This window comes from Neopelma chrysocephalum, unplaced genomic scaffold, assembly GCF_003984885.1.
Source record: "Neopelma chrysocephalum unplaced genomic scaffold, ASM398488v2 Primary Assembly neopelma1_44, whole genome shotgun sequence".
Taxonomy (NCBI): Eukaryota; Metazoa; Chordata; class Aves; order Passeriformes; family Pipridae; genus Neopelma; species Neopelma chrysocephalum.
Window position 1 is genome coordinate 9,735,385 of NW_020897703.1, and position 25,341 is coordinate 9,760,725.

A 25,341-nucleotide genomic window follows, 5' to 3' on the forward strand; every position below is an offset into this window, starting at 1 on the left:
GAGTAAACTCACTTCGTTTCCAGTGCTATTCTGCTTATAAGAATAAGTTTGCTGTGGTAGAAAGGGCAGTATTTTTGAGGGTGAAGCAGAAGCCTTTCATTGCAGTAAGCAGGGCATTGAGTGTGACACCTGCTAATAATTCAGTTTGAAGGCCCTAGAGATTTTCAGACATCTTTGAATGCATTGGAGAAGTGCTGAAACAGACAGGATGCAGCAGTAAATGAATATGACCAGGTGTTTATCTGGAAGTGGTATGTTAGTTGTCAGCATGCTGACTTCTGGACTAAAGGTAACGCATCAGTGCTTTTAACTGCAGCCGTGTCTTGCTTGAGTCACTCCATGTAAAAGTTTCCTGCTGCTGTGGACTTGGCATATCTCTACAGGAGACCACTCTACTGTTGTAGAAAGCTTTCTCAGATTCTGGAAGATGCTGTTCTACTGCTAATGGGGGCCAGACTCCTGTTCTGAACCCTTCCTTGTAGGCTGTTCATGTCATGAGCATTGGCTGTGACTTGGAAGGCAGAGAGCTGGAAGGTGTCACCAGCAGTGGCTGAGTTTTTAGACATATAGTCATGTGCAAATGGGGCGGAGGCACTGCTGCTTGGAACAGTCAGTCTTTCTGTGGTAGAGTCAGAGACTTGGCTTATCATGCAGAGCTACAGCAAAACCTGTTATTGGCATCCTCTGCAGCTTTGCAGCAAGTCCTTGGCAAAGCTCTTCACTGCAACTTTCCCCATTTTAAAAATTTCTGGATTCTCCAAAACATTAGACTGCCTCAAGCAGTCTTCCACCTCTTTCTGTATGAATTTTCTTGGGTGAGGACAGCATGGAAGTATTGTCTTGTTGATCATAACTGTTTTGGTCTCAAAATTGGTCTAGCAGCTATGTCAAACTTTACTTTGTGAACATCCAAAAATAAACCCCAATTCAGGGTATGGGGTTTTTTTGATTATGTGAAAATCAGAGCACGGATCACTTTTCTTCTGTGTGGTTACTCTCTTCTCTGATTGTTTTGAGAAAATACTTGCAGCAGTTTCTCTTCCTAAGAAAAAACCTGGAGTATTCAGTCCCTCTAAAAAGGCTTATTGCCAGAACTGAACTCTTGCAAAGAGTGTTTCACAGTCAGGGCTGTCATGTGACCATTAGCAGTTGTTTCCATCCATGGTAGTTGCAGCTGGTGTGCTCAGAATCATAATTGAGAGTTTGTCTTGCTCTATAGCTTCAACACCAAATTGAAGTTTTTTGAAAAGAAAACAAGACAAAAATTCCTGTGGCTGCACCAATGCTGTAAATCAATATATGTTGTTGTCTGCTGAATGTAAATTCTGCAGTTGTCTTCTCACAGGAGTTGTCTGGAGTTTTGAAACAACATCAGTTTGGGACACAGGCTTTTACAAAGGTTTACTGGCATGTTGAAGAATTTTTTACATGTATCTATAATACTTGCAAAATATTAGCTGTTGAAATTATCTTCCTGCACTGATAATTCCTGATAACTTGATTTACCTGTATATAACAGCTTCAAGTAATGTATGGTGGGGTTTTTACTTTTTTAATGATTTTTTTTCTTTTCTTTTTTAACTGCGCTAGTTGAGGGTCTTTCATGTGCTAGGGTCAAATGAGAGGGAAGAGCAATCAGTACTTGTTTGTTTGTTTCTTTTTGACCTTTATGTACAGCTCATGATAGTTTTTATCTGCTTTGCTTCCATCTTGGATCAGGGAGGCCAAGTCTTACTAAATTTACTCTCAGAGGTCAGAGCTCTCAGCCTTCTGGCTCCCTATAAAACCACATGAAAAATCCTTTCCATGCATGTCTGTGCTTATATACCAGAGTGTGTACACACACACACATATATATGAATATATGAGCACGGTCTACACAGCAGTCATGAAACTGAACATGCTTTTTTTATTTACAAAAAAAGGCTTTTGTCTGCTGTCTTCTTTTGTAGGATAGTGACTTGAAGCAGTACTGGATGCCTGACAGCCAGTGCAAAGAATGTTATGACTGCAGTGAGAAATTCACCACCTTCCGGCGAAGGCACCACTGTCGACTTTGTGGGCAGATCTTCTGTAGTCGATGCTGCAATCAGGAAATCCCTGGAAAATTCATGGGCTACACAGGTAGGGTTTATCTACTGAGGAGCAGAACAGTCTCTCTGGGCTGAGTTCTGTTTGGGCTACTGTATTTTAGATCCTGGCATCTGCTAGAAAATGCTGTACAGGTCTGCAGTGGGCTTAAAAATGAGCAAAAAGAACCACAGGACCTGATTCTACCAATTTCTTTATGGACAATGGTGGATTATGCCATGCCTGCTTATTTTTATCACACTACATCCATCATGACAAAATAAATATAATCAGTATTTAACAAGGGTATGCACTACAAAAAGTGTGCTCAAGGAAAAGCTGCTCTTACTAGTTTTAAAATGTAATGATCCACATGTTCTAATTGAGGGTGAGAGAGACTCTTTCAAATACCAATTACCAAGTTCTAATGGAGGTAATGTTTTCCAGACACACCAGCTGGTATGTCATATCTGGCTGGCTATTGTGGTACCATCATTTCAGTGTGCACATGTGCGTGCTCTCTCTCTCTCTCTCTCTCTCTCTCTCTCTCTCTCTCTCTCTCCCTGCCCCAACAACCTGTCTCTCTCTTCCTGGTCCTCTGTTACACGTCATTGGCCTTGGAAAAATTCCCTGAGTTCGTAATTATCTGAGGTTTTGCCCTTTAAGGGAATATGAGAATTAGACTTAAACTTGCAAAGAGGTTTTGAAACAGAAAATCCTTCTGTTTTCAGCACTATACACCTCTGATCCTGTAGGAACAGAGAGCTGTTTGTTCCTATTCACTTACACTGTCTGGTTCCCCTTTCCACAGGGGATCTCCGAGCCTGCACGTACTGCCGTAAAATAGCCTTAAGCTATGCACACTCCACAGACAGTAGCTCCATTGGAGAAGACTTAAATGCTTTGTCAGATTCCGCATGTTCTGTATCAGTGCTGGATCCTGGTGAGCCACGCACACCAGTTGGGAGCCGTAAAGCCAGCCGCAACATCTTTCTGGAGGAGGATCTAACCTGGCAAAGGTAAAGTGAATGGCTGTATGTTGAGCTCCAGAATCTTAACTCTGTTTTCAGGATGACAGCCACCTAGATAAAACCTGGTGGTTTCCACTTAGGAAATTTAGAAGTGTATCTCCTGTAAAAAGAACCTAATCCTATGCTTGCTTCCAATATTCTTTTCAAGTTGAAATGCGGAAACTTTTGTAGTGGAGTTTTCAGTTATTTACAGTTCTTCCTTCTACCTACTGAATCAGTGATTCTGTGCTAGTGACAGAACAGACTTTTGTCTTCAGAGTTTAAAAAGATGGAACCAGAATCATTCCTTCTAACCACCAATGTATTGAGAGGCAAGTTGATGTAACATTGGTGCTTTACCTGTTTAGGTTTTGAATTGGGCAGGAGAATATAAGGAATGCTGTCTGTGTAAATAAGAGAAAAATGGTGGAAGGAACCACCTGTTTCAAATGAAGTGGGATCAAAAGGACAGCTATAAAGGTTCTCTGATCTCCTTTCAAAGTATATTTATTCCTATTGTTCTCAAATGAGGGGATCTTTATATTTGGAATGTGAGTAAAAGAACACTGTACTTCTCAAGCAGTATGCAAGTTCCTGAGGACCTTGATTTAATTTAATGTATGGGGAGGAAGAAATAATCGGATGTATTTGTGCTCATTTCTCTAAAAACAGAAGAAAAGGAAGATGTGAAACGACTGAGGAGGTCTTGAGTCAGAACCTTTAACTGAGAGGTAGTGTTAGTGACATGTGCCTCTCAACAGATCGCTTCTGATAGTATTAAAAGAAAAAACCTCAAACGCAACTGTCTCCAGAAAGTGCCCTGACTCTGACTTGGCATATTACTTTTCAGAGTATGGTGCTCCTATGTGGAAGCACTTGAATAATCAGCTTTAGATCTACATACAGGAAAGTACTTCTGATTTAATGTTATGGTCATTTAAAGCAGTAATGTAACAACACTTGGGATAAAAACTGTCAGATTTTGAACTGGGGAATAAGTGTGTGTTCTCTTCGGGTGTACAAAATAACTAAAGTACTGTTAGTTTTGTCTTCTGATATGTTATTTGTATCTTTATTATGGCAGTTCAGCAGCTTGTAGACATGAACATGTAAAGAAAGTATTTATATCTTTATTGTAGCACTTGGAAAATACTGCCTATTATTGAAAGGAGGATAACTTTCTATAATAGAGCACTTTGTCTTGTTGGGAGACTTTGATTGAATGTGGGCTGCTTTTTTGTGTGACAGGAAAAGAGACTGAGATTATGTGGTTTATTGTTGCTTAGGAGGATTAACATTTTCTTCAATGCTTGTTGCTCTTAAAGTGTACAACTTTGCAGTAGGGTATGGTTTTGCCAACAGGATTGATGGTGTATGAACATCTGCTGTCCTTCCTCTTGGCGTGGAAGTAAACGGAGGGCAAAGGTGGTAGTGATCAGGTTAAACAATTACAGAAGGTTGTCAGGCTGTCTTTGTAAAAGCTGTCTAGCAGTAGCTATACATAGCATTGCATGGATTGCAGAGGTGATGTGCTGGGGAGGTGGGGGCAATGTCTTTACCTCCAAAGCATGAATAGCAACCTATAAGGAAGGAGGTTGTGTAAGAAAGGGATATAGGAGAAGCAAGTGGGAAGGCAGGATAATAAAAGAAGTGGAAAGGGGCTGTATTGTCTTAAGACTTGAATTTGAAAAGAGGAGACTTGAGCGCTGTCTTCCAGTTATCATTGACCTACAGATAGGAAAGATTTCCCTATTCCCTTATTGATTTAGCAGTCATGAGTGTGAGTGAGAGGTAACACAACAATTAATTGTACTTTAATTATAGCTGTTCTGACACTTCTGTATGTCACAAATCTCTCAAACATCTCTATCATGCTCCTTTCCATGCAGTTTGATTCACCCAGACTCTGCAAGTACCACGTTGTCTGCACGCCTTGGCTCTGTCCAGGAGGATGCAGGGAAGTCACCAGCTAGAAACAGGTAAACTAATAATTTCTGTTCTGGATGCACTCCTAGCACATTCTTCGCTGTAAGACCTGTAGTTTTGGGCTTTTTTTTACTGAGTGTGCTGTTACACGTCTAAAATGGGACATGCCACTACCCATATGTAGTAGTGAGGAAAGACCATTTGTGTACATATTCATATTAATAAATGTACTGCTTTTGAAGAATCTGTCATTTGCTGCTGAGTTGGTCAAACAGAAGTGGTGATGAAGATGACAGAAAGGGAAAGAAGTGGCTAAGAAAGGTACAATTCTGAGGAAGCTGTAGAAATGGGAGTAACATACTTGGTAAAGGCAGGCAAAGACTGAGGTCATGGAGGAGCAGAGGTGTAGGTATTTTTTATTTGTTTGTATTGTGTGCATCTCCATCTGCTCTTCCATTAAGGATAATCTTATTTAAGTTACCAGGCTTCCTTGGGCTAAAATCCCTTCATAGATCTTTATGCAAGAGTGCTGGAATGAACTTTAAATTGTTCATGAGAGCTTTAGTATAAGTTGAGTGCTTGAGCTTAATCCCATTAAATAGGCTGGTATTAGAAGAACAAGCTCCCACTTCACAGTGCTTCTGCTGTGGTACTGGTTACATACTTCTCTTATGGTTAAAGTGAGGAAATAAAGGTAAGGCAAGGATGCCTTACAGAGCAAAGATAATCCAGATTTCAAAATTGGAATCAGGAGACATTCAGAGATTTCTTTGCATTGGTGTAACAGGAGTTCAGAATGTTTAGCAATTTGGAGGGATCTGGCAGGACCAGCGAAGACTAGGGAACTCAGCTGAGAAGGATGCCGAGTGTGCGTTTTGGAGAAAGGCACAAAAGGATAAAAGCTTGGAGCTTTTATCTTCTGTGTGATGAGGATGGTTAGGAGGAGATGCATGCACACTAACTGTACAGCTGAGACCCAAAGAGCTCACCTGGGGGAGTAAAATACCGGTGAATAAGCCGGTACCAAAGATCAATTCTGGGCAAACGTGGCAAGAGTTAAAAGTTAACAGTCCAGAGTTAAAAGTTCAATGATAAATATCTGCAGTGATGTCAAGAAATGTCTGAAACCTTGGGAATGGTCTCCTGCTTCGTCTTTGAATTGATGTTGTCTATTTTAAAACGCCTTTGTGGTTTTTCACACAAACAGTAGCAGGAGGGTTCTGAGCTCGAGGTGGCAAGCCAAAATTCTTCATTCTAGTTACATTTTAACTTTCTGGCTATTCAAGGCCTCACCATAGTGCTCACCTGGCTGGACACATGTAATGATGAAGTGTAAGGTATCTGTCAAAATTCTGAATGTGGAAACAAAGCTATTGGCTTTGGGCTAAGCGATGTTAGCCTTTAGATCTTCTAAAAGCAGCTGTAGCCATTTCTTTGAGAAAAGCTTGATTATACCTCTTTCTAGATGAGGTGAAGCAAAAAAGATGCAGGTGAGTGCATTTATATGCAGGTAGCAGAAGTTACATATTTCTGTTTGTTTTCCCTGTGAGTCGAGGATGTGTTGTTTGTTCTCAGTCCTGTTATTTATAATGGGAAAAACCCCAGCAGAACAGTCAGATGTTGCAAGCAGAGGGATTCAAACTGCTCCTTTGCAGGTCCTTCTAAAGGATAGGTATTTTCATTGCAAGATCTCACCCTCTGTTTTGAAAAAAGATACATGTGGGACTTTATTGTATATAATTGTTGATGGTAAAGACACAGATACGAAATCTGGCTGTTATAACTCTTGCATAATGCCCAAATAAAAAAATCCCTGCTGCTTTTACAGGTAGGTGCCACAGCTAAACCAGCTCTTGCAAAACTACTGGGAGGAGTGCTTAATGGTGGACTTCCATGTCAGTCTCATTTTCCACATAAGATTACTTTCTGTTAAGCTGCATAACTCTGCCAGTTCTAACTTTGAGATAATTTGAACAGTACAGAGTTTTAGCCTGCCATGAACACCTGACAATGACACAAAGCTTTTGCTTATCACCCCTAGATACATATGGATGTAGGGCCAACATAGTTTCCTTTGATTCTGCATATAACTTAAAAGGACCTAACTAAACCCCTTTATCCTCAAGAAACAGAAGAGATCAGTGATTTTGAGACTATTGTACCTTCAGTGCTAGTTCCTTGAAGTACAAAAGCTGAAATAGGGTGGCATTGCTATTTCATGTCTGGGGTCAGCCACATCATCCATTGAGAATTCTTGGGAATAATTGTAGTGTCTGTTAGCCAGTTAGCAAGCTCTAATGAAATTATCTGGGTTTTGTTCCAAAGACTAGAGGCTGACAACAGCTCTCATCACTGAGACTGCTGCAAGCCTCTTGAGTTAGTTCAGCATTGGCGTTTTGAGCTTCCCTGTTGCTGTACGCAGAAGCATTTTCCATCCTCACTCCTTAGAGTGGTGTTAGCACTAATAGCTTACACTGCATGCTTTTTTCTGCTGTGTGATGAGAAGTTGCACTCTGGTTTTTCAGTCTCAGTCTAGTTGTGTGTTAATGGAGCAGAAGGTATCTGGAACTTGTATTTGCATTTGTAACTTCACAATGATTATTGCAAAATGGTGTGTTTGTACTGGAGTGCATAGGCAAGATTTCCTGACAGCTGGGCTGAGATAAGGGTGCACCATATCACAGTGCAAGGAAGGTTGCCAGTGACCTCCAGCTTCAGAAGACGGTTTAGCCATTCTGGGGAACAAGTGCTCAAACTTTCAGACTGCAAGATTTTAGCCATGTATTTGAGAGTGGAGGACAAGGAATTTTAAATGGATCAGGGAGAGGGGGAAATCTCAGTGCTCTGTTACAGAGATCCTGATGTTGGCTGCCCATGCTGACATCTGTCTTGCCTCCAAACTGCTGGAGCTTCTAATTACACAGCATTCCATCCCTTCCTCAGTCTATTCAAATACAGACATATATGAATTGGTGTGCCTAAACTTAGTTCTAACTGCTTCTTACAAAGAGCTTTACAGAAGTTTATGTTTAACTTAAAAGTTCCAAAGCAATGCACTTGCTTCCTAGGGATCCTTTCTTCTGCTTTGAAAAGGAAGGAAGCATTAGGCATTAAGTCTGTACTGACCAGGGTAAATGATGTCACAGGCTTGAGTTTGTTTTTAGCATGCTATAAGATAAAGGCCTGCTCTGGTGAAGCCCCACACAATAACACTTCAGTTCTTCTGTCTCTCACTACAGGTCAGCCAGCATCACTAACCTGTCGCTGGATCGGTCGGGCTCACCCATGGTGCCTGCGTATGAGACATCAGTCAGCCCCCAGGCCAGTCGCACTCACATGAAGGCAGAGACCAGCGAGGATGAGCGGAAAATCCTTCTGGTATCTTTCAGGCTTCTTTTTGTCTTGCTTTGTGAAGGCAATGAAGTTTGCCTTCCTTGTGTCATGCAGTAGGAGCGTTTTGCTGCCTTTGAGGACTCTTCTCTAAGCACTCTTATCTGAATCTCTCCTCCAGATGGAGCAGGGATGGAGAATATTGATGTTGCTTTGGACGTTACTGTCTTCCTGAAACAAATCATAGTTTCATGTGGTGTTTGCATGAAGATCTGCACAGTTTTAGTCTTGATAAGTGTGTTATGCAGTGTGGAGTTGGTGTATGATGGCTCCTTGTGGATTAAACCTGTCATGGTTGCATCTGTAATGCAATGATCTGATTTTGTGTTTCTCCAGGTTGAGATTATCCCTTTCATAGGCCATGTAATCAGAAACTTCAAATGGCTACTTTGAAATAGTTGCACCGTCAGGAATGAATTAAAGCTGTTACAGCTTATTGGACCAAAACAGGCCCCTCCCTTTGTTTTCAGAATAAGTAAAACATTTTGTAGAAGGTTGTAATGATGTACTTTTTCAAAGAAAAATCAATGTGAAACAGTGTTCTGTGTAGTTCTGTTATTCCTTCCCCACGGAGGCAGTGTTGTATGTTGCAGTTACAGTACAACTTCCAGTAAAAAATAGTGTTTCTTTTCTTTGAGGGAAGGGAAGTGTTTTCAGCAAAGGAGGCAAAAAAGTTGCAGAGAAGGGAAGGCAGTGTTTTTTTCACATATTAAAAGATTAAAGATCGTTCCCCATTGCCAGTTTAAAATCAGGAAGGCTAGTTCTGTGTTGTTAGGTTCTTCCTGCTGTCAGCAGAATGCATACAAGTATTCCTGAGGGTGCAGGAATACTAACTCTTATTTAGTTGCAAAACTCCTTTCCAGATTGCTCTGTAAATGGATAACCATGTGAGGGAGAGACATTTTAAGGCATATCTTTATACCACCCTGCTTCATGCATATATGTTGATGCAGGCACAAGGAAATTTAAACTGCTGTGAGTGCAACTTGAACCAAGACGTTCGAGTCCCAGTGCACTTCAGCTTCACTTTGTTTAATGTTTTGTCCGTTTTCTTCCTTGGGGGAGAAGAGGACTGGCAATATCACTTCTGTTCATGTAAGAGCAGAAGCCACAGTGTCAGTTAATGTAGGATTTTCTGTGCATTCCCACTGTTTGTTTAATGCCTTTAGCATGTGGAGTTGACCCTGTATCAGCAGTTAATTTAAAGCTGATTCAGAAGACTAATGAACTTTGTTCATGAAGTAAAGGTGGGGGAAGTTGTACATATACTGGTGTAAGCACATACTTCTGTGAACTAGAGGTCAAAATCCTTGGGTTAAAAGGATTTGCTGCGTTCTGCCAGGTTGTCCAGTTTACTGTATTCACAAGTACAAGACGGCTGAACTGTGAAGTCTCCAGTTGCATCAAATGGTGTGATCCTATAATGTGTTCTGTTACTGATCCATTTGACACCGTACCTGGTACGGAAGGGGAGCTACTGACATTGGTTTTATGATAATACCCAGGACACTCACTGCTGGAACTAAAAGCAGAAAGCCAGCCCAGTAACAAAAGTGGAGCAAAACTCTTGGATCTCAGAGCACCCTTGGGGAAGTGCAGTAATGTGGGTCTGGCAGTTAATTGTCGAGCTGCAACCAGTTAAAATTTAATTAAAGCTTTTTTTCCCGTTACACAAAAATAGAACAAATGAGGCATTTGAGAAAGTGAGTTGCAGTGTCTCTTCTCCACCCCTTGAGGTGCTGTGCTGCTTTCTCAAAATAATCTCAGATCCTGATTTTCCCTCTGCAACAACAGATTGTGCTGTGCCATGCCAGGGCACATATGGGAAGGTAAAAGGGGCCAGGTGCAGAGATACAGCTCAGTTTGGATGAAGCACAGTCTGCACAAAAGTTGGTGCTCATGTTTAACAGGCCCAGAAAGAAGTCTGAGGTACAGGCTGAAGTGTTTCAAGTGGTGAGGGGAAAAGATTCACGGATTCAAAAATGGTTAATTGAGTTGGGAGGAATACAAACCTTTTTATCTTAGTGGCCAAAGCTAACAGTGTCTAAAAAAGGCTTTATACTGGAAAATACAAAAATGGATCCTCAGTAAGAAATGGTATCCTAGAACTTGAACATGCATTGCTGTGTCAAGTACTTGCTTTATATCTGAGCTTGATATTGGACTAGTATGCTTCACAATGGCTGGGTTGAGCACAGATAACATAGAAAAATCCCTTTTCCAAAGGATGAGTTTTCATTGTCCTCTGTTTGCTCATACCACCTGAGTTTAAGAATAGGGTGCAAGACAGCAGTAGTGAGGACATAAGTATCTTAAGGGCAGTACAAAATGTTTCCACATCAAAAACCCCTTAGCTCTGAAGTTGCTCACTTTGTTTTTACATTATTCTCAACTGGATATAAATGGAAGGATATTAGGAGCTGATCTTATATCTGTTTGCTGTTTGTCCTTGCACCTTTGCATAGGTTGTGCAGAATGGCTTAGATTCTGTGCCTATTTGTGGAGGGCTTTTGATCTAGAAGCTGATCTGAATGCCCAGGTTGATGCCTTTGAAACCAGTGCTAAGATTAGACTCGTAAGTAACTTGCACATCTCCCTTTCCAGGACTCAGTCCAGCTGAAAGATCTGTGGAAGAAAATCTGCCATCATAACAGCGGGATGGAGTTTCAAGACCATCGCTACTGGTTGCGGACACATCCCAACTGCATTGTGGGAAAAGAGTTGGTCAACTGGCTCATCAGAAATGGGCATATAAGCACAAGGTAAACTTGATGCTTTAGTACAGCAGGTGTCTTCTGACTGTGTGAGAGGAGGTTGTGAGTTTGAGCTGGTACAGGGTACTTTAGACTGCAGAGACAGACTCCTTTGCAGGGAAAATCAAAATCTCTACTACCTACTGGAGAAGGCAGCATTCTGACTCTACAGGGCCCCAAACAACAGGGGACAGGGGTCTGTCTTGTTCAGAAACCAGTATGGGAGATAGTTTATGGGGCAACTATCACTCACTTGGAGAACAGTGAGTGTATTACAAAGATTGTCCAAAATATTCACTGATACTCCAAAGAGCAAATCTGGCCTTGGAATCAGAGATCACTAATAGTGTTTGATAGCTAAATTTTTGGTGGAGCTGGCAGACTCTTAACCGTATAAGTGAATATAAAGAATCTGGTATATTTAACTGTGTGAGAACAGCATAAAACTGAGATGGTTCTTAACTGTAGAGCAACAGTCCTCCCTCAGAGATGCTCAGTATACATAACTCAAGTTATGTATCATCTTAGTCATCTGTTGGACACCTCAGGTGAGTTCAGAGTACTGACAGTCTTTTTATTTAGCTCCATGCTTGAACTAGTACGCTGTGCTCCCTCACCATAATATTTTAAATAATGTCTGTTTAAACATGGCAATGGGATACTGAAGAGTCAAATACTGTGTAGCAAATGACTCTTTCTTTCAGTAGTGTGCTTGTACCATAAATCATATATGTTTAGAACTAGACTTAGAAAACCATTTCTATTCTTATACTTCCAGGGTCCAAGCCATTGCAATAGGACAGGCGTTGGTTGATGGCCGCTGGCTAGAATGTGTCAGTCATCATGATCAGCTCTTCAGAGATGAATATGCTCTCTACAGACCATTACAGGTAAAAGGAGTAGGAAATTTTGAAAGCTATGCTTCTTGCTGGGTTTGGCTACTGACTAGAATCTTTTCCAATCCTGTTCTCAACAGCTGTGCTATGTTTTCTAAATCAGCTCTCCTGTACAGAAAAGGTCCAGGCCTTTTTCCTTAGTGGGTTAAAGCCTGAGGAAGTTTCATTTTCCCGAAAGCTTTGGGGCTGTCGTCTGTGGAGAATGAGTTGTTACATGTAGTACTGCCTAAAGTGAAGGAAAGGGTCTTCAGTCTAGGCCAGTGCCTCTCATGGTAGACATCTTCCATAGAGGCTTTGAGATGGTACAATCTGTGCTTGTGGCAGTTGTGTTGTCATGTGCAGAATCTAGAATCTATGTGCACTGGATCTTCATATATAATGTATTAGTGACCTTCATATGAACCCCAGTGATGGCAGTAATAAGGAATTCAGTACCTTAGCCACATGATGCAAGTTTGGGATGGGGTGTTTGTTCATGCCTCCCAAACAGGACTAGTTACCTGAGGAGGAGGCAGGGAACTAGTGACCAGGGATGCTATCCTACTGTGTTTCATTGCAATCAAACTTGCTGAGGGGTAAGAGCAGTCACTGACCTGAGTGATTGTACTGGGTTTTTTAGCTTGAACAAGATATCTCTGAAAGCATTCAGTTGAGATTCTTTTGTGTTCTGCAGCTTCTTGCAGTGAAGAATTTCTCAGCTCTTGGATGCAGTAATATGGTCTTCCATTGGGATTGCTCTGGCCTTCATCTGGCATCCCAGCTAGTCAACTGCGCTGTCTCAGTTTGCTAGTAAAAGCTTGCCCCTAACTAGCAAGTGCTTATGGATCCCTGTTTGTAACTATTTGTAAGGGGCTAATGTTATTATATGTTTAAAGCCAGTTCTTGTTCTTGTCAGCTGAAAGCACTGCCTGATTTTCTTTCTCCTGCACAAGAGTTAGGAGAAATGGTGTTGTTGACTAAGTTGATGCTGCACTCACTGTAGCCAAAGGAATGATAGTGAGGACTTCCTCTTGAGGTGCCTGGAGGCATCAGGATGGCTGATGGAAATTACTTAGATACTCCCAGGTTCTCTGGCACTCTGGCCAGGCTTGGCTTTGACACAGTAGCCCCAGCTAGAGCCTGACTTGTAACTGAAACTCTTGGAGATACTTTGGTATTACTGGAATTGCTCCGGTAACTTAGAATTAGGCTCCCCTAAAAGCTGCATGTGTTGGTTTCTGGGCAAAGGATGTGGCTGTCACCCAGCTTGGCTAGGGATAGCAAGCATTCAAAACTGCTTAGCAGTGACAGAAAATGTGCAGTAGAATGAACTTGTTATTTAGTGCCACTTAGTCACAAATTGTGTGGAAGCGGGGACTAGGCAGAAACTAAGTATGTGGGAAGTGTAAAGAAATACTTGTTTCCTGTCACAGAGCGTTCCTACTTCATACCAAGGGGGATGACTCTATGACTAACTTGGCTCAGCCCACTGAGAGTATCCTCTGATTTTTAAAATGTCTGACCTGCATTTGTAGCAGGCTGCTTAATATTTCAGCAGAGCTACACTTTAACAGCTTCTTTCCCTTCCTTGTATTCTAGAGCACTGAGTTCTCGGAAACCCCATCTCCAGACAGTGACTCTGTGAACTCTGTAGAGGGTCACTCTGAGCCATCCTGGTTCAAAGACATCAAATTTGATGACAGTGACACAGAGCAGATTGCTGATGAAGGAGAAGATAACTTAGCCAGTGAGTTTCACCTGAATCTTGTTCTCCCTCTGCCTTCTCCCCTGTTGTCCCCAGTCCCTCAGGACTTAGTAATTTAACTGTCTTGCTTTATGTGTTTGTGTTTCTGTGTGTGCGCATGGGGCTGTAAGGATCTAAGCAAACTACAACCTGGCTAGTCTTCCTGATTCTTACAAAGGATACAGTATTTTGTGTTTAGTGGAACTGGTAAAGCTTCATACTTCTAATGAAGGAGAAGCATGTAAATTGCTGCCTTCTGTTTCTCAGGCAGACTTCTTGATTTGGGCCCTACAGTAGTGCAATAAAGAATGTCAAATGCCAGCATGCCCACATGAAGATAAGATTAAAACTATGAAAATACTGTATTCCTGTAGTATTGCACACTGGTCTTTATGTATTAAAGGCAATTTTTCTCCTCTCTGGTACCCTCATAACACCCATTTGAACCCTTCTCCTCCCTGTATCTTCCCCCTTACCCAACACTAAAAGACTCCGCCAGCCCTAGCAAGCGCACTTCAGTCAGCAGCTTCCAGTCCACAATGGACAGTGATTCGGCCGCCTCCATCAGCCTGAACGTGGAGCTGGACAACGTGAACTTCCATATCAAGAAGCACTCCAAGTACCCACATGTGCCCCCTCACCCTGCCGACCAAAAAGGTACGAGGTAGTCACCAGCTGGAGTTGCACATGATGGAGAGCTGGGCCCTAGTATTACTGACCTATTTGGACACTGCTTATGTAGCTGTCTTACAGAGGGGAAAATACAATATTTAACTGGCGCTTGCAGTTTTGATATGTTCACCTCTGAGGACACTTAGTAGAGCTGTTGAAGCACCTTCTCTGCAGAGTGTGTAACTTCCCCTGTGACTTTCTCTTTGCAGTTGAAATAAAGTCTCTTGCCCATACATAATAGGGCAGATCACATATATATTCTGGCTAACTGGGGTGGAAAAATAATCCACCCATAAAACAGTTTGATAGGTGTCTCTACAGTTTGAGATGGAACTGAAAAAAGCAAGCAAAGAATAAAACTCCAAACAACAAAAGAACAAAATTAACTTGGAAGAGTACTGTGCTGACTCATAATTGTACCTTAATAAGCTTACGTTTTACAGAATTGTCTTACTGATGAGCAGTAAGACCTAACTTAATCCGTATACATAATATTTGTTTAAAAGAAATCATCCACTTAAATGAAGTAGGAAGAAATCAAATACTTGGTCTTTTGAAGCCTTCTTTTGAAAGGCTTTTCCCCTAAATAAGTACTAAATTGAAAGACTCAATAGGCAAAATCCTTATTGAAGAAATAATGTGCCTGCCTGTTGATAATTGCATTCTTTAAATAGGACAAGGGCTGTCTGAAACCAGGGCTTGCCACTGGCTTGCGTCTAGTATATTCTAGTTGCTTTACATGCTGGGTAGCAATTGATGTCTTTGCGCTGCTTCCTTACCTAAGGTTACATCAGCTTTGTAGACTTCTGTCTTTGGCTGCTTCTAAGGAGTTTCTTATTTTTAATAATTGTCTCACCCCACCCCTTCAGTATTTCCAACTTTAAAAGATGATCCAGCATTAAATAATTTGTACTCCTAATTAATTCATTCTTCCATAAAGTCTTAACAGATCTTTTGTGTTGTTCTGGATCAGAATGGAAGACCTACCTTACACTTGCCTACAGATTACATATTCTGAAACTGAAATGGTCACTGAAGGGAGCGAGGGAGGAGAAGTGGTCACAGCTGACTTTCAAAGTGTGTTAGACATGGGGGACAGAATGAGGCAAATCAGAGGGGGCATTTATTGGTGCCTATTGTGGTCACCTTATGTTGTTTGCTAAAAATATATCTAGAAGGAAGAAAATCTAACTGCTTTCCCTGCCCACCTCCCCAAAGAGAGAAACAGAACAGGTTCAAAAGTTTGAGTTGATGTCGGATGACTCAGCAGGGATGGATTTTCAGCCCTGCTGACGCCAGCTTGTTATTGGTTCCTTTCAACCTCTTTCCAGCTCATGCCCTATTCAAATGAAAAGCTAATGCATCTATGGGGAAGGAAACTGTGGAGAGGGTTAATATATCAATGAATTCCTTTTAGGAAGGAGGGATGCTGGATTAAATGAGCTTGAAATGGTCTCAGGTGTGCTGCAGTATCCTATGAATTTACAGCTGTAGCAGGTTTATCTTTATCAATGTGTGATGGCAGTAAAGTAGGCAGTACTCAGTTTGGCTCTGGCAAGTGTTAGAGGACTTGTAGGATATTAATCCTGGTTTCAGACATATCTCAATCTTTATCTCTGTATACAAAAAGCAGTACATGATGAAGGGGAAACGTAAGAGAGCCTTTCTTTCTCGGAAACTGTTGACCAAATCAAGGGTGCTCATAGCCAGAACTGAAGCTCTTGTGAGAAAGATTTGGGTGATGGAGAGCTCAGAGAAGATCAGCAGAAAAGGCAAGTGGTGAGGCAACTAAAAGGAGAAAGACTACTGCTTTTGAATTATATGTGTTGGCAGCACTCTGCTAGATTTGGTGAATCTCTGCTGGTGATTGTTACCTGTTCCTCAAACATGGTTTCTTAACCAGGTTATTCTGTAGGAATATAATTTGTTATTAGGAAACTGGTAACAATTGCTTCCGAGAGAATGAATTTCCCTGGAGGGGATGAGTAATATTCCCAGATTTGAGATAGGGTGGACTTGTCATGGAAATGCACTGTGAAGAGGTAGATATTATCCTACAGTTTTTTGAAGAATCTATATCCTCTGCAAATATAGAGGACTTAGTGTCCTTCTTTTTTTTTTTTTTGGTAATAATTCCTGACATGGTAATCTCTAGAGAAAAGTCTTAACGAGGGAGCAACAAGTTTAAATGAATGACAATATATTGAACAGCAAGAAACACTTCTGGCAATAGGCAGACTGAAATTTTGTAGGTACTTAAGTGGGACAAAACCTTACAGTGCATGCTGTAGTGCATAGAGCAATGAAATACATGACTTCTAAAACTTTGTTCTGGAAATACTAAAGTGAAAGACTTTACATAAAAAAATTCATATTAAGACTTTGACCTTGTTTTTCTGATTATCCTGGCTATATTGAACGAAAGATGCCATCTAGGATATTAGAGTATCACAATGGTTAGACAGCCAAAACTGGATAGTTAAACATCTATGTAAATGGCCCATGATTATTTTAAGAACAGAGTCCTGTAGTTACTCAGTGACATGGTGCGTTTGCTGCTGTCAGGGCCAGTAACTACCCTATGACTGTTATGGACACGTATATTTGGCTTGATTGTGTTGGCATTGTCTCTTGTCCTTAGACTGGGTGACAGTGACTTGATTTTTTTTTAAATAATGAAGTGAAACTGAAGATCACACCGTCCTTTTGAGACTTGTAATTTACACAGTTGTGAGGAAATTACAGTCACTGGGGCCAGGACAGACAATAGAGAACATCAGGTTCTAGAAGTGCAGGTCAGCTTTGATGTAAGAGGTTAGTGGGTTTCTTCGAATGATTAAGGGATATGAACGTCCAACAGTCACAGAGGTCAGCTGCTTTGAAGCAAGGGCGGGTGATGTATCCACCAGCTGTGTTTTAAAACACAGTGGTTTGTACATAGTCTAATGGCAGAACTTATTGTGGTGTTATAGGCTGACTAATGTCTGGTGTGTTTCCATGAAATTTGAGTGACTACAAGTTAGCTGAGAATAGTGACTCATTTATAGTATCATCTGCCTAAAGAAAAAAGTACTTTATAGTATGTATCAGAATGGAAACCAAAGTAAGATTGTTTTCTGCATTTAAATTGGGGTAAGAGATTAAGTGGGAAATTTTAAATGTGGGGTTTAGTTGCTGTTTTTAAAGAGATACAGTTAACAATATGAGAAACTTCGTGTTCTAAATGTCTTTTCAGCCAGATATCCTTGACCCCTGGTAGCAAGTATTTTGGGTAGTTTGTTTTCGATGCCTGCATCTAGTTAGGAGGGGGAAAGAGGACTTGAGTAACCATATACAGTTCCTTATCACCATTGCTTGCCAAGTCTTAGTATGCTGTTGCCAGGAGCCCTTTTAGTTCTTCTTTTGAGAACGTGCCTAAGTTTTCAGGCTACAAAATTCGCTACAGGAACATCCCCCATCCCCCTTCCCCATTTTATGGAGCATGATGCAAGTAGGGTTGATGTGAGGTGAGAAATGTGCATGTTAGCCACTCTAACCATCTCAAACTCACACCTACAAGTGTGTTATCTGTCCGGTCTAAGAAGAGGTGTGGTATCTCACCTTGTCAGAACTTCCCTGGGGCCCAATTGGAAGTAGTTATAAGAGCTGAAGCTGTATTGGAGAGAGTAGTAGAATGGCTTGTGTTGGATGGGACCTTAAAGATCACCTAGTAATCTAAAATCTAAATCATTAGGAATCTAGAAGTGTTCCTGGTTTGGAGGTGCAACCTCTCTCTTTGTCCAGAGCATAACTAAGGTTAGGTTTCAGCTGGGGATAACTCCTGCTTTGGCTATACCAGCCAGGGATATGTGCCAGACCTAACTGGAGTGTGTTTACAGTAAGAGCTGCTGCCCTGAGGCTGTTGCAAGGAGGAGAGGAGAGGGATGGAGGTACTACTAAATATATACTCTTGTGTAGGTAGAGCATGACATGACTTTCTCTAGGTAGTCAGTGGGGCTGTGGGTGAATGAATGCTGAGAGTGAGCCAGTTTTTGTTAAGTGGTAGCTTATTGCAGTGCTGAACTCTTAAAATAAGCAAGAGATTGAAGGAACCTGCAAATAACTAGCAAGCTGCAAGGGAGGCTTGTAACTTCTCTTTGGTACATTGATCCTCTATCGAGTATCTATTTGCAAACAAGCTCAGACTTTTAAAATGGTGGCATGTAAGGGGCCTCCTGAGTGCTGCTCCTCAGAGCCTTGTGATTGCTTATGTCTTGTCAGCTTTCTGTTGCTTTCTGTTGGTGGCTGAAAGCAGCCTGGCTTTGCATTCTGTTTGTGGCAGTAGGTCTGGACCATTGTCAGGAAAGGTGATAAAGGGTTAACTTTGAACTCCAGGTGATCATGCTATATAAGCAGTTGGGCTACTGCTCTTTTTTTCCCCACTGTAGAATCCCTTTTCATACAAGTGAGGAACCAACTAAAGGCACAGCAAGATAACGGCCTCTGGAGAAAACAAGCATTTTGTAGCCAGTTGTCATGAAAAATCAAGATATAGCAAGCTAAACAAAATTAATAAATGGAGCTTCATCCTATTTCCCATACATAAAATGATATATCTCTTGCTCTGCTTAATTGCTGGGAGTCCACCTCTGTCAGCGCAGATTCCTCAAAACACTTTGAACTGTTCTAGACCTTAGACTTTTAGCTCTTGAAAGGAAGACGGTCTTTTGTTTCCTTTACTCTATAAGATGAATCTTGTGTCTGGTCTCTCCTTCAGTCTGAGATGGTTCAGTGGAGTGGGAGACCAAAATGGTTTCTGTATTTTTAGACCAGAGTGAGGAGGCTGTTCCCATGGTGTCTGCTCACATTTTAACACATTTGTGTTCAGATCTAGAAAAGGACAGTCTAGGAAAAGAGGACTCAACTCCTAGTTCAGTCTTTGCTTGTGTCTTCGTTTGTTTTGTTTCTTCACATTAATAAGTACTATTTGCTTGTCATTGTAGAATTTTTTGATAAAACAAGAATAAGAGGAAATTCTTGTCTTAACCACTCATCAGGCTGTTGCTAAGTTGGTGACTAAAGACTTAGATGAGTAATGCTGCTGCTTCTGATGTGGGCGTGTATATTGCAATTATATGGACACACCAGTGTAACCTGTCTCTTTTTTTTCTTTGTCTCCGCCTATCTCCCTCTTCTCTCTTCTTTCAGAGTACTTGAATCCCGAAAACGGAGGGCAGCAGATGTTCTCTATAAGTGATGCTTTTATAAAAGGTAAGGAAAACATTCAAATCTTGCAAATGTGTGGTTTTTTAATATAATGATGGAAACTCTTTAGTACTCCTTTAATAGTGCATTGACCTTTTCAAAATATATATTTGACAGTAAATCTGAACTTATCTGTGGCAAAACTCATGTATAAATTGTATTCTGACTTTTGAATGCAGTTTAAAGCTTAAATTTCTTTTGCTTCTCTGATTTCTTCATTTAAAAGGACTCAAAGAAAAGCTCTTACTTTTTTTAAGAATAAGTGTAAGTGGCAAGTCTGTTCACAATTTCTCCACCAAGCAACTTGTATAACCAATTTTTAATTTTCTGTGCAAGCAAATGAAGATGTGATATGATTAATTGCACTGCTTCTACAGAGTAATTTAAAGCTTCATCTCTTAAATCTTTCTGGGTTTCCTGTCATCACCACCATCACCACTATTACTTCTGAAATGGAAGGCCATTACATTCAGTTGTGAGTTTTAAAACCCTTGTGCCTTCCAGTATCATGGCCAGATGCGCCTGTGGCCTTTTTTTTCTTCCAGTTAATGCTATTGATTTTGGTGAGCTTGTAAGAGGAGGAAATAAGGGGGAAATAAGGAGAAAACCCCATTTCAGTCTGTGCTGCCTGAAAAATGAAGCCTTTGATTAAACTGATGCTTAGTTTTTAACTGCGCTTTTGCAGGAGAAAGGGGGAAATCAATGTAACTTCTGTTAATCTGCTACACAGCTAATTTTGTGTATGGAGCATCTGGAATAAGTTAATCATTGTTAAGTCTTTTTTTTTTTTCAATATCCCCTCTTAGATTACTGTGTCTAAGGATTTTGCTTAAAACTCTGAGGAGTTTTAAGCTTGAACTCCGAAGGCTTACATACTTGCTTGATGAAAATGTATACACTATTAGCGTAAAAGACTTAAAATATAGTCAAATGTTATAAGAATGTGGAAATTTATAACTTGCCTCTATAATATCATAATGCCGGTATGGGAAATAACCTAATAACTCTTTCAAAGCACAGCAAACTGTGCTGAAATAACCTCTAATTTTGGTAATGCAAAACAGAGAACAATTCCAAGGAGTTACTACACAATATAGTGATTAAAAGTGGCAGGCCTTCTCAAACTGAGGACTGTTTTATACTGTTGAAACATACTTTCTGTTTCCAAAATCAGAAATGGCTATAGTTTGTGCTGACATTTAGGATTTTAAAAGTTGTATTCAGTGGATACAGACTTCATTTGCATACTGTTAATTGTAGCAGATCATATACCTGTGTATATGATTGTTAGGTGGAGGCAGATGAGATGATGTACTGAAATGTTTCAAAAAGCTTGTGCCACTTTTTTGACAGAAGATCCTTGAGAATTTGGTAGAACAGTGCCATTCCAGAAGAGAAAACTGTCTGCTATTTGCTGGCAGTACAACAATTCTGGTAGCTCGCTTTTTCCATTGTGCACTTACCACTCTTATACTATTTGCAGCATCATGTTGCTATGACACCTACCTTAAACTCAGTGTTTCAGGAGGCTTAGACTTATGTCTTAGTAAATTCTTTCCTTTTCAACATAGCCTTTCAGAAAGACACAGGTATTCAGCTGTGACCTTCTATTAACAGGATTTGTTTGTCTCTTGCAGAGTCATTATTCAACAGAAGGGTGGAGGAGAAGTCCAAAGAACTCTTTTTCACGCCCCTAGGCTGGCACCACAGCAATCTGGATCTGCTGAGAGAAGAGAATGGGGAGAAACAAGCAATGGAAAGATTGCTGTAAGAAACACATAGAAAAAGGAATTTGCATATCTTGAGTGAAAATTCCTGAAGCCCCTCCATTCCATCAGCATCTACAGTGGACGATACAAGGAACTAATTTGCGTTAAGAAAACAGCTTTTTTACAGTATATTTGGAATGGAGTTTTTTCCTTGTGATTTTTATATACTGAAGTACCGAGCCAGAGTTGACTGTAGAACATTCTAGGCAGCTGTTCTTTCAGAGGACTTCCTGTATTGTAAATGTTAAGAAATTTGCTTCTGAAATATGACTTCAGCTAATCACTGCCCTGTATTTTTTTTCAGGAGAAATCATTTTATTTTGCCTTTTTTGCAGGTCTGCTAATCACAACCACATGATGGCACTGCTTCAGCAGCTGCTATACAATGAGTCCCTGTCACTGTCCTGGAGGGATATCATTGTACCTGTGGTCTGCCAGGTAGTTCAAACAGTACGACCTGATGTCAAGAACAGAGATGATGACATGGATATCCGCCAGTTTGTCCACATCAAAAAAGTAAGTTTCAAGCAGTGGATGTAGGGAAATAAAAGGGTGCAGCTGTTGTTAGCTTGAGGAGAATAGTCCCCTTCCCCTGCCCCCAGCATATTCACTGGTGTGTAATTGGCCAACATGGCCTTTTGATAAGGTGGGATTCTAGAAAAAGTTGCACAGAGGGAACTTTGCATGCTGTGAAAGGGGCTTTAATGCCCTGGAGCTGACCTCTTCTTTCAGGCTGTAGGCTCCAGAAGGTGGCAAAGAGTAGCACTTTTGTAGTGACTTGCTTCATTTTTTTGGTTTCTGCTTGTTTTGTGCTTGAATTTGGAGATGTACCAAATGCTGGATAAGTAGCTTGCAGAACTCAGTGTAGCAGTCTGTTGCCCTATAACTATCCATTATGGAGGACTCAACTCCTCCCATGCCAAGTACAATGACTTTCTTCAAGAGGAACACTTAATTGTTATGGAATGGTGCATCCAGTTCTGCCAGATGGCCCAGTGTTGACACTGTTGAACTGTAAGTCTGGAGTTCTGGCATGCAAAGTTTATTCTGAGAGTCTGATGTGAAACTAACATTGAAGGAGCTAATGTGACTGATGATTGAAGATTTGGGTTTATTTTTCTTTGGCCAAATTCACCGCAGCAGGACTCTTTTGCTTGAAAGCTATGTAAGATATGAGGAGAACCTTATAATTCTGGTGGTGGCTCTGTGGCATCTCTTCATGCAGCATCACTTGTTCCTGCTTCTCCTGAAACTCCAGTTCAAAGAGCAGTTGTTCAGAGCTGAAAACTCTTCCTAGCTGTCTGCTGTTTTCACATGCTTGTATTACAATGTCAAATATTCTCTAAAACATATTATTCAGAAACCTGTTTCATGTTGTTTATTACTCCTGTGATTGCCTGTGACTGTAGGCACACCAGTCAACTGTTTGATGTATTCGAATAGTAGGTAGAAGTTTGTTTGGTTTTCTCTCTTTCCTTTTTTTTTTCTCCTTTTCCTTACAATTTATTTGTTGTTAATAGAAATGGCATGTGCAAAGATATATGCTCCCCATGGCCTATCGAAGTTAGATTCCCTTATCGTGCTCTGGAGTATACCTGGTTTAACAAAAAAACATCTCTTAGGAGGGGTGTAAAAATCCTAGAACTTAGTACTTGTTTTCATGTTGTCCTTAGTTTGTTAGGCTTTAAAGGAAAAGAGTTGTGTGTCCAGCATGACTGTATCTGATCTTTCATCTGATAACTGAGGGTGTAGCTGAAGCCTGCATGTCGCCTACAATACGTGCTTTCTGTATTAGGTTTACTGCACTAGTAGATGTGGGAGTGTATGACAGTTCTGAAAATGTTCTTTGTTTTGTTAGATCCCTGGTGGAAAGAAATTTGACTCCATGGTGGTGAATGGGTTTGTTTGCACTAAGAATGTTGCACACAAGAAGGTAATGCAGCTTGATTAATCAAGGGCTTACAGTAATGCATGCTGTGGGAACAAGTGTGCTGAGGCTTGATTTTTATGTCGTGAAGCTTCTCTCACCACTCAGGAGGTTTGCAAGCTTTCTCTGGTTTGAGACCCCAGACAAGACTGGCTCTTAGAGCATTTATTTTTCAAGCTGTTTTTTTTTTCTAGCCCAGAGATTCTAGGGGAGAAACTTTCCTCATACATGTATAGGAAAACATCCTTTCCATCCCTACCGCCACATAAGGCATCTAATGACTACCTCGACTCTTAACCAGAAAAAGGCATTTGTAGTTCTGACTTACAATAGTGTAGTAAAATGAACCTTTAAGGCAAGAGGGCACGATGGAAGTGAACTAGATGGATCAAGTGCATCAAAACTTCAGGGTTCTTAGCAGTGGCTGAAAACATCTAGCATTGCCTGCTTGCTGGACAGTGGCTGTGAATTTCCAACAACTAGATGTAACAATTGCATAAGGAGAAAGAATATATAGTTGGGTCTGCAGGGTGGAGATGGCTGAGACACTTTTTAAGGGGGGGACGGGACGGCAGAGACCAGTCGTGGGAAGTCTGTCTCTTGTGTGCTTCTTCCTCTCCTCTCCATGTGTTTGGATTTTTAACTATTTTTGTGTTTTTCTTAGATGAACTCTTCCTTAAAAAATCCCAAAATTCTTCTGCTGAAGTGCTCCATTGAGTATCTCTATCGAGAAGAAACAAAGTTTACCTGTATAGAGCCTATAGTACTTCAGGTGAGAATTTGATTTTGGTTAAAAAACAAAAAAAAATCATGATCAGTGCATTTTTTTCAGTGTCTAAGGTGGAGTAGAGTGAGTGAGATTGAACAGAAAATAGAAAACTTTCCTCTTTTAGTAAGCTAGGTGAGATAACTGCTGCAGTAAATACCGTACAAACTTGTAGTCTTATACTGAGGGTTTTTGTCTGCAAATTATATGCACTGAGAGCATATGTGTGTGAGCTTTTGATCCTCACAATGCGGCATTTTACAAGACTTGTTTTGTTTTTAATGATACCTTCTGAATCTCCTTATACAGTATTAGAGCTAGATAAGATTTAGGTATGTGAAGAAATATTTGAAAAGTTAGTGTAGGTTAGGGTTAGGTCACACCCATGTTATTTCTTGTCAGGCTTGAAAAAAATGGAACAAAACCCAACCTAATGAAGTGATGAACTAGAAAATGTCACTTTGGAACAGGTGCCCTGGCCCTGTGAGCAGGGACATACCTCAAATATACAAACACTGAAATATATAGACCTTTTATTTAACACACTCCATTCTTGTCTGAAAATTGGTCCTCAGGTGTTTGCCAGGATACCTATAACAAGGGTATTTGGTGCTCTACTGAGCTTGTGTTCTGAGGAGCTGCCAAACTGCTTTTGTGGTATCTTTATATTGCACAGAACTTTTAAAACCTGAGTGATGTGAGCTGCAGTAACACAACTGAGAATACCTGACTTGGGAAGCTGTGTCCTCTCTCTAGCAGTGTAGACCTTTAGTTCTGATGCATTGCAGCCTGATTTCTCTTTCTGTGTGTAGTAATATAAGTTTGCGTGGGAGTGGTGAGATGAAGCCACAAGATGAGCATGGATAGAAGAGCAGTTTTGCAGTGCATAGCATTTGGGATGGGACTCCAGGAACACTATCCCTAAGTACAGATTTAGGGATTGAGGATGTGTGTACAGACTTGTAGAGGCATAGACCACTGTCATACTTTTCCTGAATGTGAGTCTCTCTGAGTGCTAGCACTCAGCATTAGCATGTATCAGAAGGTGGAGAACATAATACTGCAAAGTGCTTTGGTTTATGATGCTCTAGTTCTAGCACCTTTTGAACATGAAGCTTTTTTTATGTGTGAGGATGTAAGGTGCATATATATATGTTTGGATTCTGTTGCAAGTCCCTTACTTCAAACTGTCATT

At 40.8% G+C, this 25,341-nt stretch overlaps 1 protein-coding gene across 3 annotated transcripts in view; it reads left to right on the top strand.

Annotated features, from left to right (window-relative positions):
• The window catches only part of PIKFYVE (phosphoinositide kinase, FYVE-type zinc finger containing), a 64,347-nt gene that overhangs the window by 11,353 nt on the left and 27,653 nt on the right, over positions 1-25,341 (top strand). For 2 of the 3 annotated variants that reach the window (XM_027678399.1, XM_027678400.1), the window contains exons 5-17: positions 1,953-2,124; positions 2,882-3,089; positions 4,970-5,059; positions 8,246-8,384; positions 11,001-11,158; positions 11,928-12,039; positions 13,624-13,771; positions 14,258-14,425; positions 19,628-19,690; positions 21,322-21,451; positions 21,789-21,969; positions 23,312-23,386; positions 24,045-24,152. In XM_027678399.1, coding sequence (XP_027534200.1) covers positions 1,953-2,124; positions 2,882-3,089; positions 4,970-5,059; positions 8,246-8,384; positions 11,001-11,158; positions 11,928-12,039; positions 13,624-13,771; positions 14,258-14,425; positions 19,628-19,690; positions 21,322-21,451; positions 21,789-21,969; positions 23,312-23,386; positions 24,045-24,152 — 1,752 coding nt within the window. The remainder of the gene's footprint in view (positions 1-1,952; positions 2,125-2,881; positions 3,090-4,969; positions 5,060-8,245; positions 8,385-11,000; positions 11,159-11,927; positions 12,040-13,623; positions 13,772-14,257; positions 14,426-19,627; positions 19,691-21,321; positions 21,452-21,788; positions 21,970-23,311; positions 23,387-24,044; positions 24,153-25,341) is intronic. The other variant, XM_027678402.1, reaches the window with a different exon arrangement.